The sequence below is a fragment of a genome, unplaced genomic scaffold, assembly GCF_019419815.1.
Source record: "Pyrus x bretschneideri cultivar Hongxiangsu unplaced genomic scaffold, Pyrus_bretschneideri_v1 Contig14, whole genome shotgun sequence".
NCBI classification, from domain to species: domain Eukaryota; kingdom Viridiplantae; phylum Streptophyta; class Magnoliopsida; order Rosales; family Rosaceae; genus Pyrus; species Pyrus x bretschneideri.
In genome coordinates, this window is record NW_025999435.1 from 433977 (window position 1) to 461212 (window position 27236).

Here is a 27236-nt window from a genome sequence, read left to right on the forward strand (position 1 = left end):
ATCAAACTAGGGAATTATTATTAGCATTCTAAAAATCTTATTTGGCACTCCAAACTTTCTATAATTAGAAAGAAAAATACACATGTGAGGAGTGCCAAATGAGATTTTTGGAGTGCTAATAACAATTCCTATCAAACTATTAAATAAAATATTAAAGAGTAATGATAGGGAAACTAAATTTAGAGGCTAAAATTGTAAATTAAATGATGTATCATCAATAAAAATGAGCACGTCTATCAACACTTAAGTAATAAATCAATCAACTTCTATGTCCTTTAGCTTCTAAAATTTAGTCTCCAAATTTAGTCTCCCTATACTCAAATATTAAAACATTAAAATTCTTACAAACCCACTTTTCTTATCTACAACTCCTCACAATTGCTCAACATATGCATAGTATGTCAGCAATTGCTAGGTTATGATTAAAGAATTTGCATGTATATGCATCCGCTAGGAATGACTTGCAATGAATGTGTATTATGTGTTTACTAAGGCCTTCTAAAATGGTGTTTGATTTCATATTTATAGGAATCAAACTTTTACAGCAGGAAAATTTGAGTTTTACGAGAGTGATTCTAAGTTTTGAGTTCAATATTGAACTTGTGAGTTTGATTCCTATATAATAAGTGGCCAACTTCTAAGTAATTAAAAGGTCGTTGATACTTGGTATGACATTACCTAGAACATGAAGCTATATGATAACTAATGGAAATTGTTTGATTCATATTCATTCTATCTCATCCTCATACGAAAGCAAGTAAATGCATGTATATAAAGCGAGAAAGCAAAAACAGTGCAACGTTGTTCTATTAATAAAAAGACGGTTAAGACTAAAAAGCACCTTTAGTTAATTAAGAGCATCTCCAATTATGTTTTTTAATTTTTTTAGTTAAATTTTAGATAAAAATACTAGAAAGCTATTTTAGGACTTCCCTTATTTAGTGATATCTACACACTTATTTTTACTTCTCACACATTCTTTGCGAAATTATCACAGAGATAAGCAGAAGGCCTACTTCCAACAACGATATTGTCCCCAATTTGTAAATTAGCACCTACATAATCCATTAGGTATGGAGTTTTATCACAAAAGACATCGGTATTAGTTAGACTATAATCAAGATATTTAAACTCTTGATACGGTCGATTTAGGATATTTCAACACCCCTTTTAATTTCGACCATCAGATCGAATGAATTAAATCAATCATCCAAAATTAACAAGAATATGTGAAAGATTTAATTAGATGCATAAATAGCACTATCCAATTTATATTGCTTCTTTAGTGAAAGCTGGTTGTAGAGCGGTTGTATATAGTCAATGTGCCTTATTAGCTTTATATGTAGTTAATTTAATTTGCATACAAAACGATCATCACTTCACAATACCATTAGGACAATGTGTTGGACAATCATACAAATTAGAGGGAAACATACAACTATATACAATTATAAGGATAGTTAAATTGACTAGAAATACTGAGTTTTTATCTCTACGTTCAAGTTTGAATTTTACTTCTCATAATTTAATTTAAAATTAAATTAGATTATTGCTCAGAAAAAATAAACCGCGAACGCCATCGCCCCTTAATTAATAGTCTATGTAAAATACTGAAAATATATTTGAAATATGATATGGTGAGGATATATTAGAAGTAGACAACTTGACAGTGCTTTCCCTTGCATGAAGAGTGTTTGCATGACAAAGCTAATACTATTAACACATTATATTATATGGCCTCTAAATCTCAATTCATCATTGCAGTAGGTAGATGCAACATAAACTCATGGTCATATATATCCTTGCACTCTTTAGTGGCCACCGCCAGCTCCAAATCCAGCTCCACCCCCGGCACCACCACCAAAACCACCTCCTCCACCAAAACCACCACCTCCACCGCCACCTAGTCCACCTCCAACTCCTCCGCCTTTCCCAAACCCTCCACCAGCTCCAAACCCTCCTCCAGAACCACCACCAACACCACCACCACCCCCAAACCCACCTCCACCACCAGCACCGCCTCCAAGACCTCCGCCTGCACCAACACCACCTCCAAAACCTCCACCTGCACCACCACCCGCTCCACCACCGCCGCCAAGACCACCACCTCCGCCAGCTCCACCTCCGGCACCAAACCCACCACCAGCTCCCGCTCCTCCACCACCACCAAGTCCACCTCCACCGCCTAGACCACCTCCATGTCCAATGCCTGCACCTAGACCACCACCTCCTCCTGCGCCCCCTCCACCGCCTAAGCCACCCCCAGCACCACCACCAAGCCCACCTCTGTGTCCTATACCTCCACCTAGACCACCTCTATGTCCAATGCCTCCTCCTAGACCACCACCTCCTCCTCCGCCTAAGCCACCCCCAGCACCACCACCAAGCCCACCTTTATGTCCTATACCTCCACCCAGACCACCTCCATGTCCAATACCTCCTCCTAGACCACCACCATGTCCAATGCCTCCACCTAGACCACCGCCACCTCCTGCGCCCCCACCTAATCCCCCACCACCTCCTGCACCCCCACCTAGACCACCACCACCACCAAGCCCACCACCACCTCCTAAGCCACCTCCAGCACCCCCACCTAGACCACCACCACCACCAAACCCACCACCACCTCCCAAGCCACCTCCTGCACCTCCGCCAAGCCCACCACCACCTCCAAGACCTCCACCTCCACCTAGACCTCCCCCACCGCCAATGCCTCCACCAAGTCCACCGCCACCAAACCTTCCATGCCCTAGACCTCCTTTCTTAAACAAGTGCGGGCGGGGACGCGGAAAAAGGTGCTTATCATCCTTAACACTCTTACTGCTAGGGCTAGCATGGCCATCAGCCACAACCAAATGACTCACAAGAAAAGCAAATAATAAGAAAGCAAGCACCACAACACAACCTGAAACACGATGAACCCTCATCACCACGTCTCCCAAAGAAACAAACAAATGAAACGCTTGAAGAACAAGAACCAGCTAGATGTGCACAAGCGAAATGAAAGCATATGAATATATAGCAGACTCAGTAGTGAAACTGAAACATGAGGACGCTCTGATAAAGAGGTTAAAGTCACCCACCAGTGAGCTGTGACGCTTGGATGGAGTAAATTGGGCTCAACTGCATTGGCCAGGTAATTTATTAGGCCAACTGTCCTCCCCCTCCAAGTCCAACACCCTCTGACATCAAGTCCCGACTCCCCCTTGCTTATTAGGGTTTTGACTCAGCTGCCTTCTTTTCCACCATATATATAAACCCTAATTTATTTTTCTTTTCAATTTTTTTTCTGTTCTGATCGAGAATGATGCTAGATATATCCATGTACTGTGTAGAGGAGATCATGAACTATAATACTAAAAAATTAATGATGGATTGGATTTGGAGGTCAACTTTGATAAATAATGTTGAGTTGCCAAATTTCCAATTTCCAAACTTGCCATCCCGGCAGCAAGTTGCAACTTGATCGATCGATTAACTAATGTGATTTCATTTAATGGGGGCTTTCTGCTGCCATCAATAGACCAACCAAACAACGTCCCGCCACCATTATATCTTCATATACACAGCTCCCTCTCTCTCTCTCTCTCTCTCTCTCTCTCTCTCTCTCTCTCTCTATTATATAATTTGTGATTCTCATGAAATGTATCACACAAATTATTTATAATTGCTTTTTTGGTAATTTTGTGAGTTCATTAACATACATACATATGACTAATATTGCAGTCTGGAGTGCTTTTGGGCGCCGATTAAAATCTAGGGTTTATATGTTTGTGAAGATGACCAAACTGCCTTCGCTCTAGTTCAATTACGAGAGTAGACATGCATAGACTTCGTTATTAAAAACGAAAGTACAGTTATATACACTTTTAAAATTGGACATACATATCTAATATTAGAAACTTCTTCATCCTATCATCCATCGTATTCCCAAAGGGAACTACATTTAACACGTATCATTTATACTTTGTGGCGCGCGAGGTTATATATGTTTCTAATTTGCATTTTTATTGTCAAATAATAAAAATTATTTTAGATTCGAATGGAAACATTAATTTACATTGGATGCTGATGTGGTTTTTTTTTTTTTTGAAACGAACATTGGATGCTAATGTTTTAAACAACCATATAGGCTCAAACTGGTTCCATCTATGAAGACAACCCTTATGTGTTACAAAAGAAATCACCTGGTGGCAAGAGTTCGTCCGTGTTCAAGCTTCTGCGTTTACGACCAACAATACCCATTGAGTCCTACCAAATGGAAGATGCCTCCCTCTGGTGGCCTGAATATCAACTTCGATGGGGCTTGGTGCAAGGATTTTCTAGTGGGAGGGTTTGGGTGTTATCATTAGGGACGATAAGCTAATTTTGTTGCTGCGTCCTGCATGAACTTCCAGTATGTCTTTTCTCCCTTGCAGGCAGAAGCTATGGCAACAAGGGCATGTTCAGTTTGGGCGGACTCAAAGGGGTTTCATAAATTTTTTATTGGAAGGAGACTCTCTTCAAATTGTGACGACTCTTTGTAATACATCCACTAGCATGTCATCAACAATTGGGCAGTTAGTATAAGACACGAAGATTATTCTCAGCGTGATCATTGAAGATTTATGCACCCATGTCCGTTGCCAAGCTAACACGATTGCTCATAGACTTGCTAGGTTTGGTTTGAATGTTGGCATCCAATGTGAGTGGTTTGCCCAACCTCCTAGTTTAATCATTGACCTCCTTGTTGAGGACTCTACGTAACTGGACTATGTACTTTGGTTGAGACTTCTTTTGGTCTTTTCCTGAGTGAATACAACACTATCGCTTTTATCAAAAAAAAAAAAATGTCACTAGGGGTACCGTCGCGTCTGGTTACAAATCACGGGGAGCAAACACAAATACTACTAACTTCAACTACTGCCTAAGTCATTTTATATCAAATACAATAGTAGTCATTCTATCACAGAATCAATTTGGATATCACCCTGAATCATGTCAATGAGATCTTGACTCCACTTCAAATGTTTCTAATTACATTTTATGTAATACTCTTTTTTTTTTTTTTTTTCTTTTTTCTTTTTGGAGTATTTCTCGTTGAATTGTTTTAAGGGTGAAATTTTTGTCAAATTAATTTATTAACAGAATCACCAGTCGTACCGTATCAAATTTGGGCCAAAATTTGTACCAATTAGTGACGATATAAATTAACAACACTTCTATGAATGGTTAAATTCACAATCTCACAGCATCGTGGACGCAACTGTTAGGGGGGAGTTCAATGGCAAGGTCCCAAATCAAGCTATCAAAGCCTTGAGACTACTAAGGAGAACTATCAACAATGCCACGTGACATAAAAAAAGGCAAAGAGTTTCAACCTCGACTATCCCAAATAGTGGCGAAATTATGAAATTGGTGCCAAGTCGATGTTGGAAGAGCTAGTTGCTCAAATATTGCAAACCCTCCAAGAACCCAAAAAAGTAGAGATTTTTCAATGTGCTGAAACACGGCCTAGTATATCAAATGTAATAATATAATTAGTTGGAAACTTGAAAAAAGAAATTTCCAACTAGTATATTTATTACACTTAATGTGTACTGGTTGTATTCCCAACATATTGAAACATTTCTCCAGAGAAGCAAGCTAACACCAGGCAATCACGAAATTAGAGATGTAAGGTGAACAAAGTTCCCAAGTCATTCCAAATTCAACAGGACAAATGTTTTCGTAAATGAATGGAAGCCAAGAAGAATTGAAATAATTTCAATAGCATGTTTTTGGCAAATGAGTCTACAAGCCTAGGAATCCTAAAAGAAAAAAAAATATTTACCTAGGAAAAAACTAAGCAGAATTTATTCTAAAAGCATGTTGATAGCCTCGAGAGAGAAAAATAGAGGAGAAAACTCGTTGTCGAGGCCTCTCCCTATCGGTGAAAATAACTCAACTAGAACTTGCTGCTCAACCTCGAATGTTAAAGCGATGACTGTTGTTCAAATACGAGATTATGATTTTTTTGGTTTGTGGGTTTGGCAGACTATGAGGAGGATGCTAAACGTTTTGCGGTGGTGAATCCTTGTGTGTTATCATAATATCATCTACATTGTTTCAATGCGACCCTTATGATTGAAGAATTGTAGTGTTTATGCAAATTTCATGTTTCTTTGAGACCTACATATGACATGTTTATCCCCAGTAAGTTCTCGAATGTTATTAATGGTCGAGTGACTAAAACTCTGTTTGGTATTGCTTTTTTTACTAAAAAATGTTTCACCTTAAATTTAAGCAATAAAAATGTATTTGGTAAAAGTAAAATATCCTACTTATTTTAAAAGCAATTGACTCCAGACAATAGCTTTTAAAAGCAGCATGTAGATTGCTCTTAAAAGCTACTTTAATAAAAATGAGAGTTGGGTCTTTAATAATTATTTTCAATTATTGTAATACCTTCATTATTTTTTTTTAAATAACATTATTTAGCCTTCCACACACATTCTACCCTTAGAGAACAAAGTAAATGTGTCACAACCCGACGCGCGAATAAAGACTATTCACGAGTTAGGGTGTGATCCATATCTTAACTATAGAAATAAATTCTACAACCAAGATATGGTGGAAAATAAAATAAAATTATAACAATTACACCACACATCAACAAAATCTTACATACAAAATTTTAAAATACGCATCAAAATAACTATAATGCACAAATTAATTCACAACAAAAACTACTAACAAAATAATAATTAAATTGTAACAATTCTTTCAAATGCATGAAATATATGTAGATGAGATTGATGAATGTACTCACTCCCTTCTAATCCCATCAACACATACCTAAGACACCTAAGCCTGCACATCCCATACCATACTTATACCACTTGGCTCCAAGTACGTTAGAATATGAGTTAATTCCCGTTCATCCCTTAAACCCAATTTTTGTAGTTAAACTCTCAGTTTCCACTTTATTATACAGGCACTTCCCCCGACGTCCAATTTTATATTCAAGCCCTTCCCCCGACGCCTGACATATACAAGGATTTCATTATTTTTATAATCAACCAATTTGTATACTCAAGCCCTGCACCCTACGCCTAACATATACAAGGTTCATTATTTTATATTCATGGCAAACTTCAGCCCTTAAATATCCTTACAACTCAAACACTTTACACAACTCAACACAACTGAACTCTCTTTTTTTGCTCTGCAATGCATATGTATATGTCATGTTCACATAGATATGAATACTCACATTTTCTTTAACAAGCCTGTCAGCTTCAACATAAATCAAATTAGTTAATAACAGTAGTAATATAATCATAATATTAACCACAAAGTAATAATCTTTAAGATCAGCATAAATGATAAACAATACGTTACCATATGAGCACCAAAACCCTATTTTTAAGAGCTCCGATCGAAACGCTTCCTTCACGAAAGTTGTTCCTTATCATCTCCTCTATAACATATCCAAAAACCACGACAATTCAATCTATGTGCTGACTTGTACCCCAGTTCAAATAGCTGATGTTTTGTTGAGCTAGCCTTCTCTGCCAACCTCTTTGCATGGCCAACATCTTTAGTTTCTTTCCCTCACTTTCAAGGAAGTTTTTCAGCAATCCGACTCCTATTACATATGTAGAATTTTAGCTATATTATAGAAGAGCAATGGGAAGTGGTGAAGGAAGAAAGAGAACAAAAGGGAGGAAATGAAATTGAAACAAGCTGTCCAGTTTCCCCAGGATTAGAGACAGGAGTTGGTATTTCAGACATATTGGACGATCATACCGTTGGATTTTCTGAAATTTTGATATATCATGGTAGAGAGACAGACAAACAACTCTCATGAAGGAAGTATTATAATATAATCTATGAATGATAGTGTTTTGATCTGTTAAATAGGCTGGACAAATTTCTAGTTTTTGGATATCTTTCTTTTGATAGATGAGAATGATAGTAGTTTGATGGAGAGATTTGTTGGGTAAGTTCTCATGTATTTTTTTGGGATTTGTCTCACACTTGTTGTACATCATTCCCAAGAGAAATAAATGGAGATTTTGATGGTGTGATGGAAGTGCTCTCATAACAATGATCTCAAAATGTAAATGCATAAACAACACAAGATTTAAGTGGTTCGCCAAATCGACTACATCCATTGGGGTTTGCTTTCATTGTATTTCACTATATATGGTAGACTTACAAATACAATGAAAGATGACTTTAAGCCCTAAGAACATGTAAAAGAAAAATAGGAAGGTAATATGAAAGGGAGAATGACTCCTTGTTGGAGTTGTTCTTTTTCTTTTCTCCTTCCTCTCTCTTTTCTTCTTCCTCTTTCCTCTATGTCCTTCCGTTTAGTAGTGCTCCTTCCTTTATAGAGATTGTATTGCATCTTCCTCTCCAAAGAATCTCCACAAGTGTGCCAATAGAAAGAAAGCAAGTGTTTGCCAATCATTAGACATAAAATGTGTTCCAATAGAAACACGCCAATTGTTAACCTAATCATCACCATGAAATGTGTTCCAATCACAGGACAACAAATGTTGTCCTAATCCTTAGTAATGAAATGTGGTCCAATAGAAAAACAACAAGTGTGAAGCTAATTATGAAATAATGAATAATATGCAAGATGTTCCTTGCACCCAAAGGCCACGTCCAAACAATTTGGGGAATGAATCCTCACCAATTATCAACCATGATATGTGGTTCAATAGAAAAACAACAAATGTGAAGTTAATCAATATCATGCAAGGTGAATAAACACTCAAAAGTCATGTTCAAAGTCTAAGGGATATGCATCCCACCCGTTCTCACCTCATTGGAAAATTTGGAATGATAGATTGAAGCATTGAAGAGAGAATATAGACAATTAATTGAAATTCCCCTAGGCTAGTGAGTAAGCACTCTTAAATAACAACATATTGCCACATGCATGCCAATACATACACATACCTAGTCTATGGCTCTATATGGACTCACACCTCTCAAATGTTTACGGGTGAGTAATCTCTCTACGTTAACTCAACTTGCCAACTCACTCCTACTTGGTAAAAATATCAAACCAAACTCAACACCTAGCCACACGTATAAGCCAAAGGCTTCCCACCTCAACACCCTAATTATTATCTTCTATTAATTACCAACTTCCACCTCACCCTTTGAAGAAAAATCAAGCCAAACTCATATAATCTCAACTTAATCTTAGCTCTCCAATTCAAGCTAAAGGCCTCTCTAATTAAATATGAAATAATATATACTAACCAGTGTTGAAATAATTTTGTAGCAAATAGGATTTTACATTGAAACTACTTTACATATCGAAAGTAGGTTCTTGTACGTAAAAATAATTACCCACATACATACATATATACATATAACCATTTTTTTTAAATACGGGGTATTACAAAACGCTACCACCTACCACTACAAATACTAACCTTACACCATCACCACCCATTTTTGCCACCACCACCGCCATAACCACAACCTTCACCACTGTCATCACTACCACCATTGTCACCACACTCACTGTCGTCACCCCCACCACTACCACCATTGTTACCACCATCGATGCCTTCATCACCACCACCATTACCCCAACCGCCACCACTACCACAACAACCACAGCTGCCACTACCACCATCATTGCCGCCACCATTGCCACTACCACCGCCCTACCACCATTGTTACCTTTCCACCCCAAAAAACACATCCCAATATTAGTAACACCACCACAACCATTACCACCACTGCTGTCGTCGCCCCCACACCTACTACTATGTCAATTTGTCATTGTATACAATTATATCATTTTTCCATTAATTTTACTAAATGTTTTTTTCGCTATTTTTCATACTCATAGAACTTTTAAAATTCAGTTAACCAAACGTTCATTGGCTTTATTTTACAGTTGATTATTCATAAAATATAGCATAAGCAAATTTTTTTTTTTTTTTTTAAAGCATAGCAATCATAAACTCCAAACTCGTCCTAAGTCGTGCATATGGCCAAGAGACTGAAGACATGCATGCTTCTTTCTCGATCATCGCTTTGATATCCATCAAACCTACAAACTTGAGTTGAGTTTCTATATTTTGCAGAGAGAATTTTTTTTATATACAAGCAACATTACATAAGAAATCAAACCCAATTTTGAGTAATATGCCAGTTTGAAAACACTTCTAAAATAATCACAAGAAGAAATCAACAATCAAAATTTTGAGTGAATACTCATGACTACTCGTATTGGCGAGATATATTTCAATGTATTAGAAACATGATCCAGCACATCAAGTATTATAATACAATTTTAATTGAAACTTTTTTTTTTTTTTTTTCCGAGTTTCTAGCCAATTGTCCTCCTACGGTCCTACCTCAAAACAGAAAGGGGAGGTTTGGGCTTTATAAGGCTGAGGGTTGGGGAAGGAAGCTAATAAGGCTCATCTTCGGTAAAACACGTCTTTTTCTTGGGTCAAAGGTTTGGGTTATGTTCAAAGTGCCTGGATTTACTTTACAGCGTAAAACTCAAAACTCCAAAACTCCCATGTATGTATATCTACGATCCTCCCCCCACGTCTGTCCTGTTGCTTCCATTTCTCCAATCCCAAGAAGTAAACAGTTATAAATTACCTGAATTTCTGCTATCCAAGTCCGTACGAGTCTCTGAAAAAGTTCCCAGTCTTCCACCAGCAATACATGCTTGATCGACGACGATCGTCGTCGTCCTCTTCTAACAGCCTCTGATCCGAGGGTTTCATTCTTCTTAGGTTAGCTTCTATCAATGCAACTTACGAATTGCACTTCCAATTCCACAATCTCGCCAATTAATTTTCATTTTCTGAAACATTAAATTTGAATTTTTTGTTTCCTCTCCTTTTAATGCTATGGATTATGGAAAGTTTGGATTTTGATTGAAGTTTTGAATTGGGTTTTCTTCGTTTTGAGCAGTTCGGTTGAGTTTGACCCGAACAATGGCGCAGAGTAGTTGGGAAGCAGATAAGATGTACATACTGTAATTGTTTATGCTTTAATTGTGCTTTTGTTTATGGGGTTTTGCTGAATTTGGCTAATTTGCTATATATATGTGCTGTATAGGCTTGATGTATACATATATGATTATTTAGTGAAGAAAGAATTACATGTCACTGCTAAGTCTTTCATGACCGAAGGGAAGGTTGCACCCGATCCAGTAGGTAATGGATACTAAACAATAGCAGAGAATAGCTGTTAAGTACTTTGATAGCAAGTTTTCGTGCTTATTGAGTTGGAAATGCTCGGAGTAGATTGCTCGGTCCTTGTTCAGTGTGTAATGTGTTATTACATATAATGCGCAGCCATTGATGCTCCCGGGGGCTTTCTTTTTGAATGGTGGTCTGTCTTTTGGGATATTTTTATTGCAAGGACAAACGATAAACATTCTGAGGCTGCTGCAGCATATATAGAGGTGACTGTTTAAAATTTGATGTTGTAGGTGTGGCTGCTACATTAATGTTGCCCTACTTATGAATCGGCTGACCTCTTTATGCCCTCCTATGTTGTCGATGTTCAGGCACAACAAAGTAAAGCAAAAGAGCAGCAACAGCTGCAAATGCAGCAGTTGCACCTAATGCGCCAAGCTCAGATGCAACGGAGAGATCCTAATCATCCTCCCCTTGGTGGTCCACTAAATTCAATTAGTTCTGAAGGGATGCTCGGGCAATCTACTGCTAGTGCACTGGCAGCAAAAATGTACGAGGACCGCTTGAAACACCCCAATCCAATTGAGTCAGAGACATCCCAACCACTCCTTGATGCCAGAGTTGCCCTTCTAAAATCAACGAACCATCCTGGGTGAGCAACTGGAAGATCATATTTTAACAGTTTTCTGATATCTGGTTGTTTTGGTGATTTACTTTTCTTGCTAACGTGCTGAAACAGTCAGATGGTTCAAGGAAACCCTGGAAGTGTTAATGCAGCATTACAACAAATCCAGGCTCGAAGTCAACAGGCCACAGTAACTACATATACGACCCAGTTGCACTGTTCTTCTCATTCTCTCTCTTTCTAATTTTAGTAAAGTTGTGGTTCTTCTTTGTTTGTAGGACATAAAGAGGGAAGTTAATATGGGCACTGCTCAGAGATCTATGCCTATGGATTCTTCAATTTATGGGCAGGGAATGGTTCAGTCAAAACCTGGATTAGGAAATGCAGGTATGATTGCCTGATCCTTAAAAGGATGTAAGAACTTGAAGAAGAAATATAGAACTTCAAAATGTCTTCCAGACATGAAAGAGGATTACAGGCATCTTAACTGTTTTTTTTTTACGTTTGAAGTATAATTTCAGATTTTTTTAATATTTGGACCTTTCTATTTTAGATGTCTCTCCTATACCTGAAAATGCAATTATTTTTTATTTATTTCATATATTGTTATGTCAAAGCTAAATGTAGTGATGATAAACATCAAGTTATGCTCACTGTGTTTACAGTTGTTGACCATGCCTACTGCACCAATGTAAAAAATAAAAAGTTTGAATTGCTTGTTGTGTAAAATTTTAAGTGAATGCACCTAGAGTGCCAGATGTTTGGTGCCATGTACTCGCAGTGAATATTGGGCTTAGCAACTTATTTTGGCATGCCTTGTTGCTCAAATAATTACCTAAAAAACAGTGGGATTTCAATGAGTTCAACTATTCCATGAGAGTGGGCGTCGTGATTTTATTCATGTCAAATTAGGTTACTAAGCAACATGCTTGCAAAATGTTTAAGAAGTCATAGGTTTTGAGTTTTCTTATGCCATGTTTAATTATTTTTATGGAATTTTCCAATCAGTCACAAAAAAAATATTTTATTCTTTGCTTTCTGTGGAATGAAGGATTGAACCCAGGAGTTGGTGGTCTTCCATTGAAGGGGTGGCCCTTAACTGTGAGTTGTATTCTTGCATTTCATGTGTCCCAGTGATGCACGTTTTAAATATGACTGGTCCAACATTTTTAACTGAGGCATGTGCCAATTTGTACAGGGAATTGACCAAATGAGGCCCGGTTTAGGTGGACAAGTTCAAAAGCCTTTCCTGCAAGGTGCAACTCAGTTTCAGGTTCTCTCACCGCAACAACAACAGCTTTTGGCACAGGCTCAGGGACAAGGAAATGGTGCTAGCTCATCAATTTATGGAGATATGAGGGGATTTTCTAGGGGAAATTTAAATACAAAAGATACCCAACAAATGACAAATAATGGCTCCATGAGTTCTCCTATGCAGTCAAATTCATCAAAGGTAAGAGGTCTTTCACAAACATACCAAGATTAGTTCTCCTTGATTATAAATGCCATATCTGCAATCAATATTGAAAAGAAAACAGTCCACAAAACATTTGGTTCCACAATAAATACTGCATGCAAGAGAGAGATGTATGTGAAATTTCTTTCACTAATATTTGAAACAGGGTGAAGAGGATACAATGAATATTTGGGTGAAATGCGCACGTTGCCTATGGGCTTTAAAGACTTGACGCCATTAGTCTTCTCATGTTAGCATTTTCTTGACCATAAATGCCAATCCTTAGCAGTAACAAATAGAAAGTTTAGGTGAAATCTTTCTAATTACATGGCTCGTGACCACATTTTTTGACTCAAAATGACAGTTCCCCAATGTGAACTGGCAGCACTGTACCTGAATGATAATTGGTCCCTAGGACTCATATACATGTCCTAGGTTTGATTTCTAGAGGTAGCAAAATGTGTTTTTTCCCCTCGTACTGTTAAGGTTTCCTTTTAAAAAAAAGGTAGAATTAACGAGGGTAGAGAGTTCCTCTTCTTCTTTTGATTATGTTTCCACTTAAAAAGAAAGTTGATATGAAAATTCTATTAGCCTTAGAGGAGCAAGGAGATTGTGTTTTAAGAGCGTTTTCATCTTTGTAATATAACTACAGTTGATTTTTCTTCTTGTCCCACTGTTAGATTGACTGTTTCTATATGGTTAGTACTATCAGTCAAATACGTGGGGATTTTAAGATCCTAACTATTATATAAAGGAAGTAGTGGGTTTTGACTCGCACTCGCCATCTTGGGTCAGTTTTATACTTTTTTTTTTTAACACAAGTTATAGTTTGATAACTACCTGTGTTTTTTCATACTTTTTAAGTAGACACAGTGGTGACATTTCCCTTAACTTGTGTTTCAATCAGATGAACATGTCACAGATGCAACACTCTTCATCTCAACAACAGGATCCTTTGCAGTCTCAGCAAGTACAGCAGGTTGTGCTTCCTTTTGTTGATATGATGATATCAAGTCCTTTTTTTAACCATTCACTGCAATACCTAAATATTTTATAGCGTTACGTGTTTGATTATTAATTCCATCTGAGCTTTTCTATTGAACTCCTTGGGAACTAGTAGCGTGGTTGATAATATACACGCACTGTGCTGTACTCATATATGTGTTTAAGCAATGACTAATGGCTGTTTATCATGCAATAGAATAACCGCAAAAGGAAAGGACCTTCATCCTCAGGACAGCCTGCTAACAGTACCGGTACAGGAAATACAATTGGTCCTTCGCCCAATTCTCAACCATCAACTCCATCCACCCATACCCCTGGAGACGGAGTTGCTATGACTGCTAATTTGCCAAATTCGAGCAGTGTTCCAAAAAGTATGATGATGTACGGTGCAGCTGGAACAGGTGGCCTTGCATCATCCACAAACCAGTTGGTATGTAATGTTTACATAATTAACCTTTGTCATCTACAAATAGGATAGGTAATCTGGATGCACAAGTCTCCATAACCCATGATGTTAGTCACAAGTAAAATTTTTAGAATCCAAAAAGCAATAGTCTTTACCGTTAATATTTAATAGGAACAATCAATTACCCTGTAATTTCATACCTTTTCAATAGTATCTTGTTTGAAAATCATGTGTACAGGATCGAACATGGATTCTTCAAATTTGATGTTCCTATTATAGGATTGTGTGTATGACTGCGCCATGTTCCAGTGGGTGTTGAAGGTGTTGCGTGGATTAGTGCCCTTAAAGACACATTTTTTGTAATAAGCTGAGGTCTTGAATTGTATATCCAAAAGTGTGCTGTACCTTGTGTTTCACTACAAACTTTGTTGTCCAGACTCTAGAATCCCGCATATCCATTTTGTTCTCCATGTATAACTATCTATACCCATAATGCACTTATGTCCATTCTAGCATATCTGCTGACTTATGCTGAATTACCACTGTGAATCAGATTTTCCCAAGTAACTCTAAAAGGCCTGCTAATGTTTGAATTGCAGGAAGACATTGAACAATTTGGGGATGTTGGCTCTTTAGAAGATAATGTGGAATCATTCTTGTCACATGATGATGGAGATGGAAGGGATTTATTTGGCACATTGAAACGGAACCCTGCACATTCTGCAGAAGCTTCAAAGGGTAAAAGATGATTCGCACTTTGAACAGTGTCCTTTTTTAATTTTTAATTTGGAAAAGTCTACATTGATATCATAGTCAAAGATACATGAGTAGTCTGATGCAGTATCCAAACAAGTAATGGTATTAGCTTAAAAACCAAGCCATCATCACTGCTTTTCCAGTATCATACCCTTCTGTCTCCGCAGATTCTCCTTGTCCCCTTGCTGCCAAGACCCAAGACTTTTTTATATCATACTTGATATCATAGTCAAAAATACATGTAATATCATGCCCTTACATGGACAATCTTGCTAATCTAAATTCATTGCAAACAAGATTTACTCTATTCAGGCCAGTGTTAAACAGTTGATCGATCTAAATGACTGCAGAAGTGACCCTTTGCTCTTATATTCAGGTTTTTCCTTCAGTGAAGTTGGTTCAATACGTAAAAGTAAAACCAAAGTTGTCTGTTGCCACTTCTCTTCAGATGGAAAATTGCTGGCCAGTGCTGGCCATGACAAGAAGGTATAAATCTCTGGTAAATGAATTACATGCTTTAATAGAATTGCTTTACATGCTCTAAACATACTGCTTTAAAAATGAGTCTTTTTTTTTTTTGTCTTTTTTGTATTCTTGCTGGTTATGCTTCCATTTATATAGTTATCAAATAGGATATGATCTGAGGCACTTATAATTGCAAAGAGCTTTTATATATGTGAATTAGTTAGTTTTGATGCCACCCTTATATATTATAATGTTTTAAAAAGTGTTTATTCACTAATGCATCCCACAAATGATACAGTTACTAGTTTCTACTGGCCTGTATTATTTATCAAAAACAAAGCATATTTACTGATTGTTACACTCCATATTTGGGATAACAATTGAGGTTAACCCTAATTTTATCCATGCCTGCAGTGCCCTTTTTTTATTTTATTTATTTATGGCAAGAGACCGTTTTATGTGGAAGTACTGATACTAGAATCGCCTGAACCCTGAAGATGTCTTAACCATAATGTTTGATTGGCGTTGGTATATGTGCACTGCCACTGGCTCTGAATGATTAAGGGATTTTATAATGTTCTCCAAAATGACCTTTTTCCACTTCCACACAGTATTTCCGAATGGAGACAAGGCATTTTCTTTTGTTTACTTGTAAGATTTTTGTGATAGTGGCTTATGGGGAAAATTCTGATAAATGGTAACACAAAATCCTTCCAAATCTTACCAAAATAGTCAGTGATCGGTTTAAAAAATGGTGTAATACAATTGACTTTTCAAGTTCCCATGAGGTCCTGCTCAGGTGGTGTTGGGGTGGTATGGTAGAACCTACCTACAGGTCCTGCTGTTAGCAATGTCAAAATTGTTTTAGGAACTTCTTTATCTGATAATTGTCACAGAATTGGTTTTAGATTGATGTAATTTTGAAGATGAGGTCTTAAACTGTTATATTGGAATTCAATATATTAGTAGCGACTTCAATTGATTGAAACAACTAAATGAGTCCCGTAATCCAAATTTCATATTATTAAGTAAATAATGCTGTGAATGCTTATCTTCTTTTTCCATGTCATTAGGTTGTTGTTTGGAATATGGAAACTCTGCAAACTGAAATCACACCGGAGGAGCATGGCCTGATAATTACAGATGTTCGATTTAGACCAAATTCATCTCAGTTGGCAACTTCTTCATTTGACACAACTGTGCGACTTTGGGATGCTGCTGAAGTAAATTCTTTGCTCTTGCATTGCCTTTTTCTTTCCACTGTTGTCAAATGCATTTTCCAAAATAATTTTTTGGCTCCCTTTCCTGGTTTTATTTGTTTTTCTTCGGTTTCTGAATATTGGGTTCACTGTTGCAGCCAAACTATTGTTTACAGACATATGCTGGGCATACCTCACATGTATTGTCACTTGATTTCCACCCTAAGAAGAATGACCTTTTCTGCTCTTGTGATGCCAACAATGAGATTCGCTTTTGGAATATTAATGAGTATTCTTGCACTCGCGTTTCTAAGGCTAGTATTGTGGGGCTCTCTTTAATTTTGTGAAGCTCATGATTAACATTTGTTTATTTTCTACTCAATAGCAATCATTCAATTATGCAGGGAGGTTCAGCACAGGTGAGATTCCAACCGAGAATTGGACAGTTGCTGGCTGCAGCATCCGGGAATGTTGTATCTATATTTGATGCTGAGACCGACAGGCAGACACATTCATTGCAGGTATCATTGGCTGTTTTTAATTCACCAAAGCTTGAAAGCATCATTTCGTCAGCTTTGTAAAACCAATCACCTCAAAAGTACGGTATTTTGATATGTTACTCATCGGAGAAAAAAATATTTGAATCGCAGGGCCACTCCTCGGAGGTACACTCTCTTTGCTGGGATACAAATGGAGAGATTTTAGCATCTGCCAGTCAAGAGTCTGTCAGAGTGTGGTCATTATCCTCTGGAGAGTGCATTCATGAACTCAGTTATAGTGGAAACATGTTCCATTCTATTGTATTCCATCCAAGCTACTCGACTCTCTTGGTTATTGGAGGATACCAGGTGAACTTTGCTTTGTTTTGATGATGTGAAATGAAATTTGGATTGCGCGTTAGTTTGGTAAGTTTAAATATTTTGGAAGATAGATCTTCTCAGAACTGGCTGTCAAAACAAACTAAAATGACCAGTTAGCTTGGGTAGGTTTGGCCAGAGTTATATTGCATCAAACCATCGCATAATTAATACAATTTCGTTGTGATTTATCGCCTGAATTCTATTTAAAAGACTCTGGAACTCTCGTATCCTCTTTCAAAACGTAAATTTTGTGGGAACATCCATCTGTTCCTGTAAATTAATTATTTTTCTTTAATGTTGTAGAATGCTAATGCTGTTTTATTTTTGAAACTTAAATGCTTGCAGTCATTGGAGCTCTGGAACATGTCTGAGAACAAGTGTATGACAATTCAGGCACATGAGTGTGTAATATCAGCTTTGGCACAGTCACCGGTTACAGGAATGGTCGCCTCTGCCAGTCACGACAAGGCCGTTAAAATCTGGAAGTAACATTGGCCATTTTTTGCTGCAAATCCCTAGTTTCAGGTCTGCTGCCCCTTCATATCAACTTAAGAAGAAGTTGGAATCAAACTTAAGTCACAGGATCCATCATGTGTTTAATTACATTTAACATTTTTTAAAATTATTTCTCTCCATTTTAAAACCTATTTTTATACATGTACTATTACTAAGGTGCTTGTTAAAGTTTTAACTTTGTCAAAAGAGACAAAGTTATAAATATTACCTCAAATTCAACTTCGAAAGCTTTGCTTTGATTGGTTTAGTTGGTGATGCTGTGAGTCATGATGCTATTTTAGTTGGAATTATTGGCACAAGTTAGTAATTGAAAAACTCATGTATTGTTACCCAAGTTCGAACCCCGTCCCGCAGTTCAGATTAGCTTAAAGTAAGATTATCGCTCAGATTAGCTTAAAATAGATTATCGCTCGCATGTAAAATGTAGAATCAATGACATAGTCTTACATCCTTGATATCCAGTTTCCCATCATACACACTTGACAATTGAGGTACTTGGTCGATATATCTGGTCACAAACCTCTCCAAGAACTTATTTTCTGCAGGCAACAACACATAAGCCAAACTCAAATCTTCATCTACCAACCCTTTCATCAACAAAACTTTCACAACCGAACACCTAGGAATAATTCTCTTCTCCAAACTGAAACACAACGCCACAGGGCATGTCGCGATCAATCTCGAAGACCATCCCATCTTGTTCACCAAGAAATCCATAACCTGCATTATCTTCTTCTCCGACAAAATCAGACACTGCGGGTTCTTCCTGAAGGCAGAGACCACATCGTCCTCGGACCAACCCCAACTCCGCTTGTAAATTTCGCGATTTCGATTCCATATGGACCTGCTACTCTTCCCGCACAATGCTCTCATTGCCGTGACAAAAGTCGATTTCTTTGGATCAAATCCCATTTCCTTGACCTCACCCACAAGTGCACCAAACTGTTCATGCTTGTACATCAAGACTTGAGTGTTGTGAGCCAGCAGCAGAGCAATGCAGGACTGCGGCATCCCCAATTCCGCAAAAGCCCGATATTCGGCACCACTTTCTTGGAGTGGTTTTCCAGGAAAATCCACGACTGGCGCTTCAAAACCGCGATCACATTTTCCCGGGAAATCAAACTCCTGAGAAAAGTATACGATGGTATGATCTGATTCTCCAAGCTTCTCGACAGAAGGTGAGGATTAAAAGACAGAATTCTCCCAAGATCTTCCCTCGAAACTCCGAGAGAGCTGAAGAACTCGAGCTTGGGCAAAAGGGTATTCTCGGGATCGGCCAAAAGAAGAGCAGGGCGTGACCTGACGAGCTTCGAAATCTGGGTTGCAGAGAGGCCATGGCTGCTAAGAAGGGCCAGGACAGAGTCTGCTCCATGCGGGGATTGCAATTCCACCTTGCTGGACAATGAAATTGCATCTTCTGGGGACAATCCACATGAATTTATGAGGTAGGTGGCTGTGAAATCGTGTTTGTTTGCTGCTGAAATTTCTGAGGTGATGGATCTGCGGATTACCAGATTTTGAAGAGAAGTGCAGGAGGGTTTTCGATCTCCGAAGACAAATCTTTGGGCTGTGGAAGCAAATGTACAAGAAAATATTGAGCCGCCCAATCTGAGGCGGGTGTTGAAGCTGTAGAGAGATAGCATCGTCACCATGTTAGCTACTGGCGTGGTGCAAATGCCATCGCACAATTATATTAACTATTACAAAATAATTATAATTGATTTTAATTTTCATCCTATTAGCCGTTAATGAGACACATGCATTAAAAAATTAAATTAAAGGCATTCGACTCTATTTTTGTTAAGTAAAAATAGAAAGTTAGAAAGCAAGAAGTAAAATGATTCAGCTGTCACGTCATATGTAAAATCTTCCTTGGAGAACAATTTGATGTCTTTTAATCCTAGCTGGCTCATCTCCCTTAGAGTACAATTGATATCTTTTAATCTTAGTTCACGTATTTGATATGTCCTTTGAAGATAGTCTTACGAATGAAATTATACTTCAAATGGTTAAGAACGTTTATTCTTGCACTGAACCATATAACCACATCTCATCTGAATTCACCCAGAGTTCAAACGAAATGTGAAAAACCGTAAATCCCTAATTTTTATCGTAACCAACAAAAAAACCTAGAATATATCATTCGTCTACTTTATCGTTCACCTTCCTCACCAATCAATCTCAACGTCGAAGGAAAAAAGTGAAAAAAAAAGGAAAAAAAAACAAAACAAAACGCAGAAGCGCTTGATCAAATGTCGTCGAAGGCATTACTCTGCGGATCGAGCTTACCGATACATAAGCACATCGGATGCTTGAGTGCATGATTACTTCATTCCAAAAGCAGAAGTGCTTGATCAAATGTCACAAAACGCAGCTTGCGATGTTGCCGATTCCCAGCGCCTAGTTTGTAGAGATTATTCAATGTGCCTCGAACACGATGTACACCATATGGTCTTATATAAGTGGAGGGAATTTTTTTTTTTTTTCGAGTAGTTCTCTACTTGTATAATGGCATATAACGTATATGTTTGTGTTTCGGTCATACTGAAAAATCTCTCTTACGATGCAATATAAGGTCATTAATGACATGACATGGGGTGTCTTCAACTTGAAAGCAATAAAATGCCTTGGATGTCGCCTAGCTACTAAGGTTTGAAAAGTGATCCTACAACTTTACTCCACACACAACTTAAATTTTAATTGTGAATTATCTTTTTTATTTTTATTTTTATTCTGTTAAATAATTACATAAAGTACAAGATAAAATTAATAATAAAACTAACTAAAATTTATCGGTAAACCCACACTCAATAATAAATTCTAAAACCTTTGATTGTAATGTGAACCGATAAATTTTGGGTTTTTAAGTAATTGGATAGTGTTATCCACACACCTATTTTTACTTCTCTCACACTCCTCTCAATTTTTTACTGAGATCGAATGAATTAAAGAAAACTAATGGTAAAAAATTAACAAAAATGTGCGGGAGGTAAAAATAAGTGTATCAGTAGCATTTTTCTTCTAATTAATTGAGTAGTGTCAACTTTTTTGATGCAAGTATAAGCTTGTCGAAGTTAGAAGTTTGGTATTGTCGAAGTTAGAAGTTTGATAGTATGGTGGCAAAGAGAAAGGGATTGATCAAGACGAGAACTTCTATGGATTCGATTTAGTTTTGCCTTTCCTTTGCTAATTTGCATATAGGGTTTCTGATATTCTAAAATACTTTGGCTCAAATGTTTATTATTTTTCGTCCCTTGAATGAAACGGTCTTTTTAAACTACCTTATTATTTTAAATGCGATTTCGATTTCAATTTCTATTTCTATTTTTATTTTTTGAACAACAATATTATTTAGACTAAAGAAGAGGGGTAGGATGTGGTTCAAATTCACATTTGACAAGAATCGAACCTAATACTTTTCACTTACAAGTGAAGAGGAATACCACTAGACCGTAGTACTAAATGACTATTTATATTTCTATTAAAGATGAAGAATTGATGTCACATCCCGGCCCGGGCCCCCACCACAACCCGGGCCCGATCCACCACCGTAGCACGATATTGTCCGCTTTGGGCCCCGACCACGCCCTCACGGTTTTGTTTCTGGGAACTCACACGAGAACTTCCTGATGGGTCACCCATCCTGGGAGTGCTCTCGCGCGCTACTCGCTTAACTTCGGAGTTCCTATGGAACCTGAAGCCAGTGAGCTCCCAAAAGGCCTTGTGCTAGGTAGAGATGGGAATATACATTTAAGGATCACTCCCCTAGGCGATATGGGATGTCACAATTGAAGGGAATGACATCAGACCTGTCGGAAGGAAAGAATGGATACTCTGATTTTTGGATTTTTATTTTTTTTAAATGGGTGTAAAGATAAATTTTAATATTGAATTAGGTTCTAAGTGTAGTTTAGGTAATAATTTTGAGCATGTCAATCAATATCTTAGTGAATAAAGTGTTGGGTTTCCACCTATGTGTCCCGGGTTCGAAACTCCCCCTCTCTTAAATTATTGTAATAGTTTTGAATCATTCCCCCTCCCCTTAATAATAATAAAATTTTAAAAAAAGTTAATAAATTTGAGTTTAGAGATATATTGATAGTTTATAAAAATAATATGCGTGTATAAAGTAATTTTTTTTTTTTAACAAATGATAGAATGAAATTATATGAGTTCAAATAAAATTCATCTTTGTTAAGATTATAGCCCTGCACTATTTCTTTAAAATTATATTTTTAGTGTGCTATATTTACAAAAAAAAAAAAAAAAAAAAAAAAGAAAAAAGAGCCAAATTGAGGACGGCTATTTGAGATGGCCTCAGACGGAATGTATAAATTTTAAAACCTCAGTGCAACATAAGATAGAAAATCAAAACTTTATGACCCAATCTTGTAAATCACAAGAACTTGAAGGTCTTAAATGCAATATGATGTGACGAGGCACCCCGCTTAACCGCCATTGACATTTCTGTCAATACATTGTTCGGCTCTCTCTTGCTCTCTCTCTGTTTCTCTCTCTCTCTCTCTCTCTCTGTGACTCTGAGATTTTATTCGAAATGGAAGACGATAAAACCCTAATCAAACAACAGCAACAAGAACCACGGGGGGAGCTCCAAGACGAGGAATTTCGAAAGGAGTTTGAATGCTGCATTTGCCTGTCAGTGCCTTTTTCTTTTTTTTAATCTATTTTTCTTGAATTACTGCAATTTCATAATTTATTTGTTTATTTCACTGAAATAGGTGTTTAATTTACATTTAGATCGCTTGAAATTTCATTTATTTATTTTCTTTAAATTTTATAATTAGTTGCTGGTAATTTTTGTTTGATGATTTAGCACTTTATGAATATTCCGTGTATGAAGAATTATGGCCAGCTTCAAGCATGTATTTTGGTGTTTTTCGTACGGAAAAGGTCCTTTTCCTGAGGATCCTGTAATTGTAAACGTTCAGGTCAGAAATCATTTAAAATTTAAAATTAAATATAAATAGTACTTAACGAAAACGATACACTTCACGATCATGGGAGTTTCGGGATCCCCAGAAAAAGGATCCGGCGGGGATCCTTTTCGATTTCGTACAACTCTTCAAAAAGAGTTGAAAAACTTGCTGAACAATGAGAAGAAACTAATAATTTTATCTCGAAAGGGCCCTTCAAAATTGAAAGAGTAATAGCTATGGCTCAATATGATTGTGCTGCTGTTGTTTTGCATGATCCTGTTTACAGTTGAATTTAACTTTTTATTCTTCGGTTTTTTCGTGATACATCCCTAAAGGAGATTTCCTTTACTTTGCAGGGATCTTCTTTACAAGCCAGTTGTATTAGGTGATAAATTGCGCCGTTAAACAACATTTTAAAGTATATGTTTGCTTCCCTCTTTTATGACTTGATGATGTTTGCAGGTTGTGGCCACATTTCGTGTTTCTGGTGTGTCTTTAACACCATGAGTGCTTTTCATGAGTCTTATTGTCCCGTTTGTTGGCACCCATTTAATCATTTTCCAAGTATCTGTCAGTTGATGCATTTCTTGCTCCAGAAGTTGTATCCTGAAGCATATGAGAGAAGGAGAAAACAAGTGGAAGGTTTGCTTAGCTGAATCTCTTAGCACTTTGTATGATTTACTATGCTTACTACTTGGCTATTTCTACTTATAGACTCACTTTGATATAATGTTTCCTTGTTAAATAATTTACTGTCTTTTCTTCCTTGGTTGTTTCAGAAGAAGAAAAGGAAGTTGGTTATTTCTCACCTCAATTTGATAATCCACTATCTGGGTCACATCGTTTTGAGGAGTCAAATACTCGGGGCAATGTTCACTCAAAGAACTTGGAAAGTTGTTCTTTTGGGGTAGTACAATCTTCCTCACTTGTAAATACTTCTGGAACTATGTTAGATTATGAAGTTAATATTACAAGCCCTGCAACATCTCCAAAGAACGTTGAAGCTACTGGAAATGCAGCCATCAAAGAGGACTGTACGCGTGATATTGATATTGGAAATGGAACTCACCAGAAGGTTTCTGTTTCTGATCTGCTGTGTGCTGCATGCGAGAACCTGCTCTTTCAACCTGTTGTTCTCAATTGTGGTCATGGTAACCATATCATTTAACTGTACTGTTGAAGTCAGAATTATGATGATGTCAATATACACTAATTTAGACTTTCTTTTGTGCAGTATTTTGTGAGTCCTGTATCAACATTCCAGCTGATGGAATTTCTAGGTGTCAGATTTGTCAAAGCATGCATCCAAAGGGATTCCCTAGTGTTTGCAAAATTTTAGAGCATTTCTTGGAGGAGCAATATCCTGAAGTTTATTTGCAACGACAAGTAACATCACTAAAACGTATGATAGTCTTAAGAACTTTTATGATGTTGGTCCTTTAATCTGTTCTATATTTTCCAATATCAGTATCGTTATCTAGAATTGGAGCATTGTCTCAGGAAATTGGTATCGTAACAAAACCGGACTGTTCTGAGCTATATAATTGGAAGCTTAAGTAAATTATCAAATATCTTCTTTAACATTGGGAGTTCAGATCGAAGATCATTCTTATTTTTCATTTTCTTCTAAAACCAAATTTCTGATGCTAAAATATCACTTAAGTTTTTAGATTCTTCTTTATATCAGAAATCTTACTTTTTATCTCTAAATGATATGAAATAGAGAGAAACATCAATTTGGAAACTCGTTTAGATTCAGGGTTTGGATTCAATATTTTATGTTGCACTTCAACTGTGTTACAGATGCACTACTGATATTTTCAAGTACAGTAGACACTAGACGTTCCACATTTGATGAATGCCCTAAAGGAATGCTTACCAATTAGTAGATTTACTACTACTGATTTTTCCAGTACTCCTTCCTTTTCTTCTTATTTCCTTTTCCTGCATATCTTATTTTCATCTTGTTTCTGGCGCTTATATGAGATTAACTTGATTTCACATCCAGTTCATGATCATCAACGTGCTGGTCAGTCATCGTCGACACTTTCTGATGATTACGTATCTTGCTGGGCTGTGCAGAAAGTTCATTACGGAGTTGGTTGTGATTGCTGTGGGGTAATGTCCTTTGTCCTAATATAATTCGTATCAACTTTAAATTTAAGAATAACGGCCAGGGGCTTGGTTCATTGGTTGTTAACTTGCTCTAAAAAGTCAATGGATCAAACCTAGATTTGTAGGCCCCAAGAGATTTTTCTAGCAATTACCCAATACTGTGGGAGATGGGTGTGGGGGATATCACGTGTTCGGGGGATATCATGTGCTGTAGTTCATTTTTATGAAACACGCCACTTGTCCCTGCACTGCAAAATCCCATAAAGTTTCTCTCTACCAATTTTTCATCAATATCGAACTATGTATTTGATATTTCTGGAATAAGAGTGGTTACCCTATGGATATAAGTTACAACAGGGACATTTTTGAGAAGCCGGCTAACCAGCGGAAATTTTGGAATGATTTTTTGATAATCAAATTAATAATTTACTATGGATCCAACTTTATTATTTTGATTGCATTTATTAGATTCACTTGACTAGTTTCACCTGTGTCCCAGACTTCTACTTACCACATCTGCACTCCTTCTGTAAGCATACGGGGTGAATTCTTTTAGACATTCAAATGAGTATCAGAGTATGGGACGCAGGTGGAACCATGTGTTGATAAAGTGTTCGGAAAAGAATAATTTGATAATAAATTAACGGGAAGTGCCCCTGCAAATCATTGTAAGAAGTGCTTTGTTATTCCTTGTCTTTTGACTAGTACAGCACTATGCTCTTCTTTGCAGATATCTCCAATTATTGGGGAGAGGTATAGATGCAAAGACTGCGTGGAGAAAATAGGTTTTGACCTATGTGGAGCATGCTACAATGCACCTTTTAATATCACCGGCCGATTTAATCAGCAACATAAACCAGAACACAAGCTTGAGCTTATACCGCCAGGTGTGCTTTATCGGATTGATAACGATGGTGCAGTGTTTCAGGAAGACCTAGGAAACGTCACTGCTGCTCCCATTCCAGAAGATCCAGAAAATGGTCCTAGCGATGTGCAAAATGTTTCTCCTGCTTTTGTATTCTCAGCTGATAGCTCAGTAGATCCACATGATGATTTGGATGGCAGTGCTTTATCAGACTCAATGCAAGAATGAGAAGGTACCAACCAGCCTACAATCTACGCACATTCAAATTCCTGTCAAATACATTTACCCGAAAACAGCAAATCACATGTCAAGGTTTTTATGGTTTGATTTGTTGAATGAGAATTCCCTGCTTTGAAATTGTTTCCGCATGTTAATAATATATATTTACCGCTAAATTCAGCACAGAAACACTCTGATTAAAATTTGATAGAAATAATTCTATCTGCTTTTCGTAACAATGCATTGATCCACTCCCATCTTCTTGAAGGCTATGCTTTGCCACTGGAATTGGTTTTCATTGCTTTTTATTTTGGCCACCGTGGTTGTTCATGTGCTTTCTTGTGGTAAGTCACCCTGATTTTGAAATATTAGTAACTCATCCCTCCCTGCTGCTAGGTAGTGGGTAGTAGGGTCTTTGGTTTAGCTGTTTGTGTTGGAAACTAGTTTCAGATAGAGGGAAAATGTATCGGGGACAAGAAAGATTGAGAAATGGTGTGTGGAGCGTCGATGGAGAAATCGATATGTGTGAAACAAAAATTGTGAAAGTGAAAATAGCTTCAAATCGTTTTTTGTTTTCATTTGGTGTACTGTTTCATATACATTTGCTCTACATCCCTCCCACCATTCTTCCTGCACCCTCCCATCTCTCCTAA

At 37.3% G+C, this 27236-nt stretch overlaps 3 protein-coding genes and 1 pseudogene across 5 annotated transcripts; 2 read left to right on the forward strand and 2 right to left on the reverse strand.

The window, feature by feature from the left end:
• Positions 1 to 1619: 1619 nt before the first annotated feature.
• Positions 1620 to 3065, reverse strand: LOC103963537 (glycine-rich cell wall structural protein-like). Its single transcript, XM_018651466.2, has one exon. The coding sequence runs from the start codon at positions 2925 to 2927 to the stop codon at positions 1812 to 1814; it is 1116 nt and encodes a 371-aa protein (XP_018506982.2). The 5' UTR covers positions 2928 to 3065; the 3' UTR covers positions 1620 to 1811.
• Positions 3066 to 10530: 7465 nt separating this feature from the next.
• Positions 10531 to 18694, forward strand: LOC103963513 (transcriptional corepressor LEUNIG_HOMOLOG). Of its 2 annotated transcripts, none has more exons than XM_018651465.2 (18): positions 10531 to 10748; positions 10930 to 10993; positions 11077 to 11174; positions 11316 to 11425; positions 11531 to 11811; positions 11899 to 11974; positions 12063 to 12171; positions 12836 to 12885; positions 12983 to 13237; positions 14148 to 14219; positions 14442 to 14675; positions 15251 to 15389; positions 15784 to 15893; positions 16946 to 17095; positions 17230 to 17385; positions 17476 to 17592; positions 17722 to 17919; positions 18277 to 18694. In XM_018651465.2, the coding sequence occupies exons 2-18, from the start codon at positions 10953 to 10955 to the stop codon at positions 18418 to 18420; spliced, it is 2340 nt and encodes a 779-aa protein (XP_018506981.2). In that variant the 5' UTR covers positions 10531 to 10748; positions 10930 to 10952; the 3' UTR covers positions 18421 to 18694. The 2 variants fall into 2 exon arrangements, with proteins under 2 accessions (XP_018506981.2, XP_009374609.2); XM_009376334.3 differs by having other exon boundaries at positions 10930 to 10984.
• Positions 18695 to 18835: 141 nt separating this feature from the next.
• LOC103963512 lies at positions 18836 to 20172 on the reverse strand (annotated as a pseudogene).
• Positions 20173 to 22913: 2741 nt separating this feature from the next.
• On the forward strand, positions 22914 to 26822 carry LOC103963511 (E3 ubiquitin-protein ligase PRT1-like). 2 transcript variants are annotated; one of them, XM_009376331.3, is made up of 7 exons: positions 22914 to 23103; positions 23741 to 23769; positions 23847 to 24026; positions 24164 to 24535; positions 24619 to 24786; positions 25393 to 25502; positions 26230 to 26822. In XM_009376331.3, the coding sequence occupies exons 1-7, from the start codon at positions 23003 to 23005 to the stop codon at positions 26590 to 26592; spliced, it is 1323 nt and encodes a 440-aa protein (XP_009374606.2). In that variant the 5' UTR covers positions 22914 to 23002; the 3' UTR covers positions 26593 to 26822. The 2 variants fall into 2 exon arrangements, with proteins under 2 accessions (XP_009374606.2, XP_048435508.1); XM_048579551.1 differs by lacking the exon at positions 23741 to 23769 and having other exon boundaries at positions 22957 to 23103.
• The last annotated feature ends 414 nt before the right edge of the window (positions 26823 to 27236 follow it).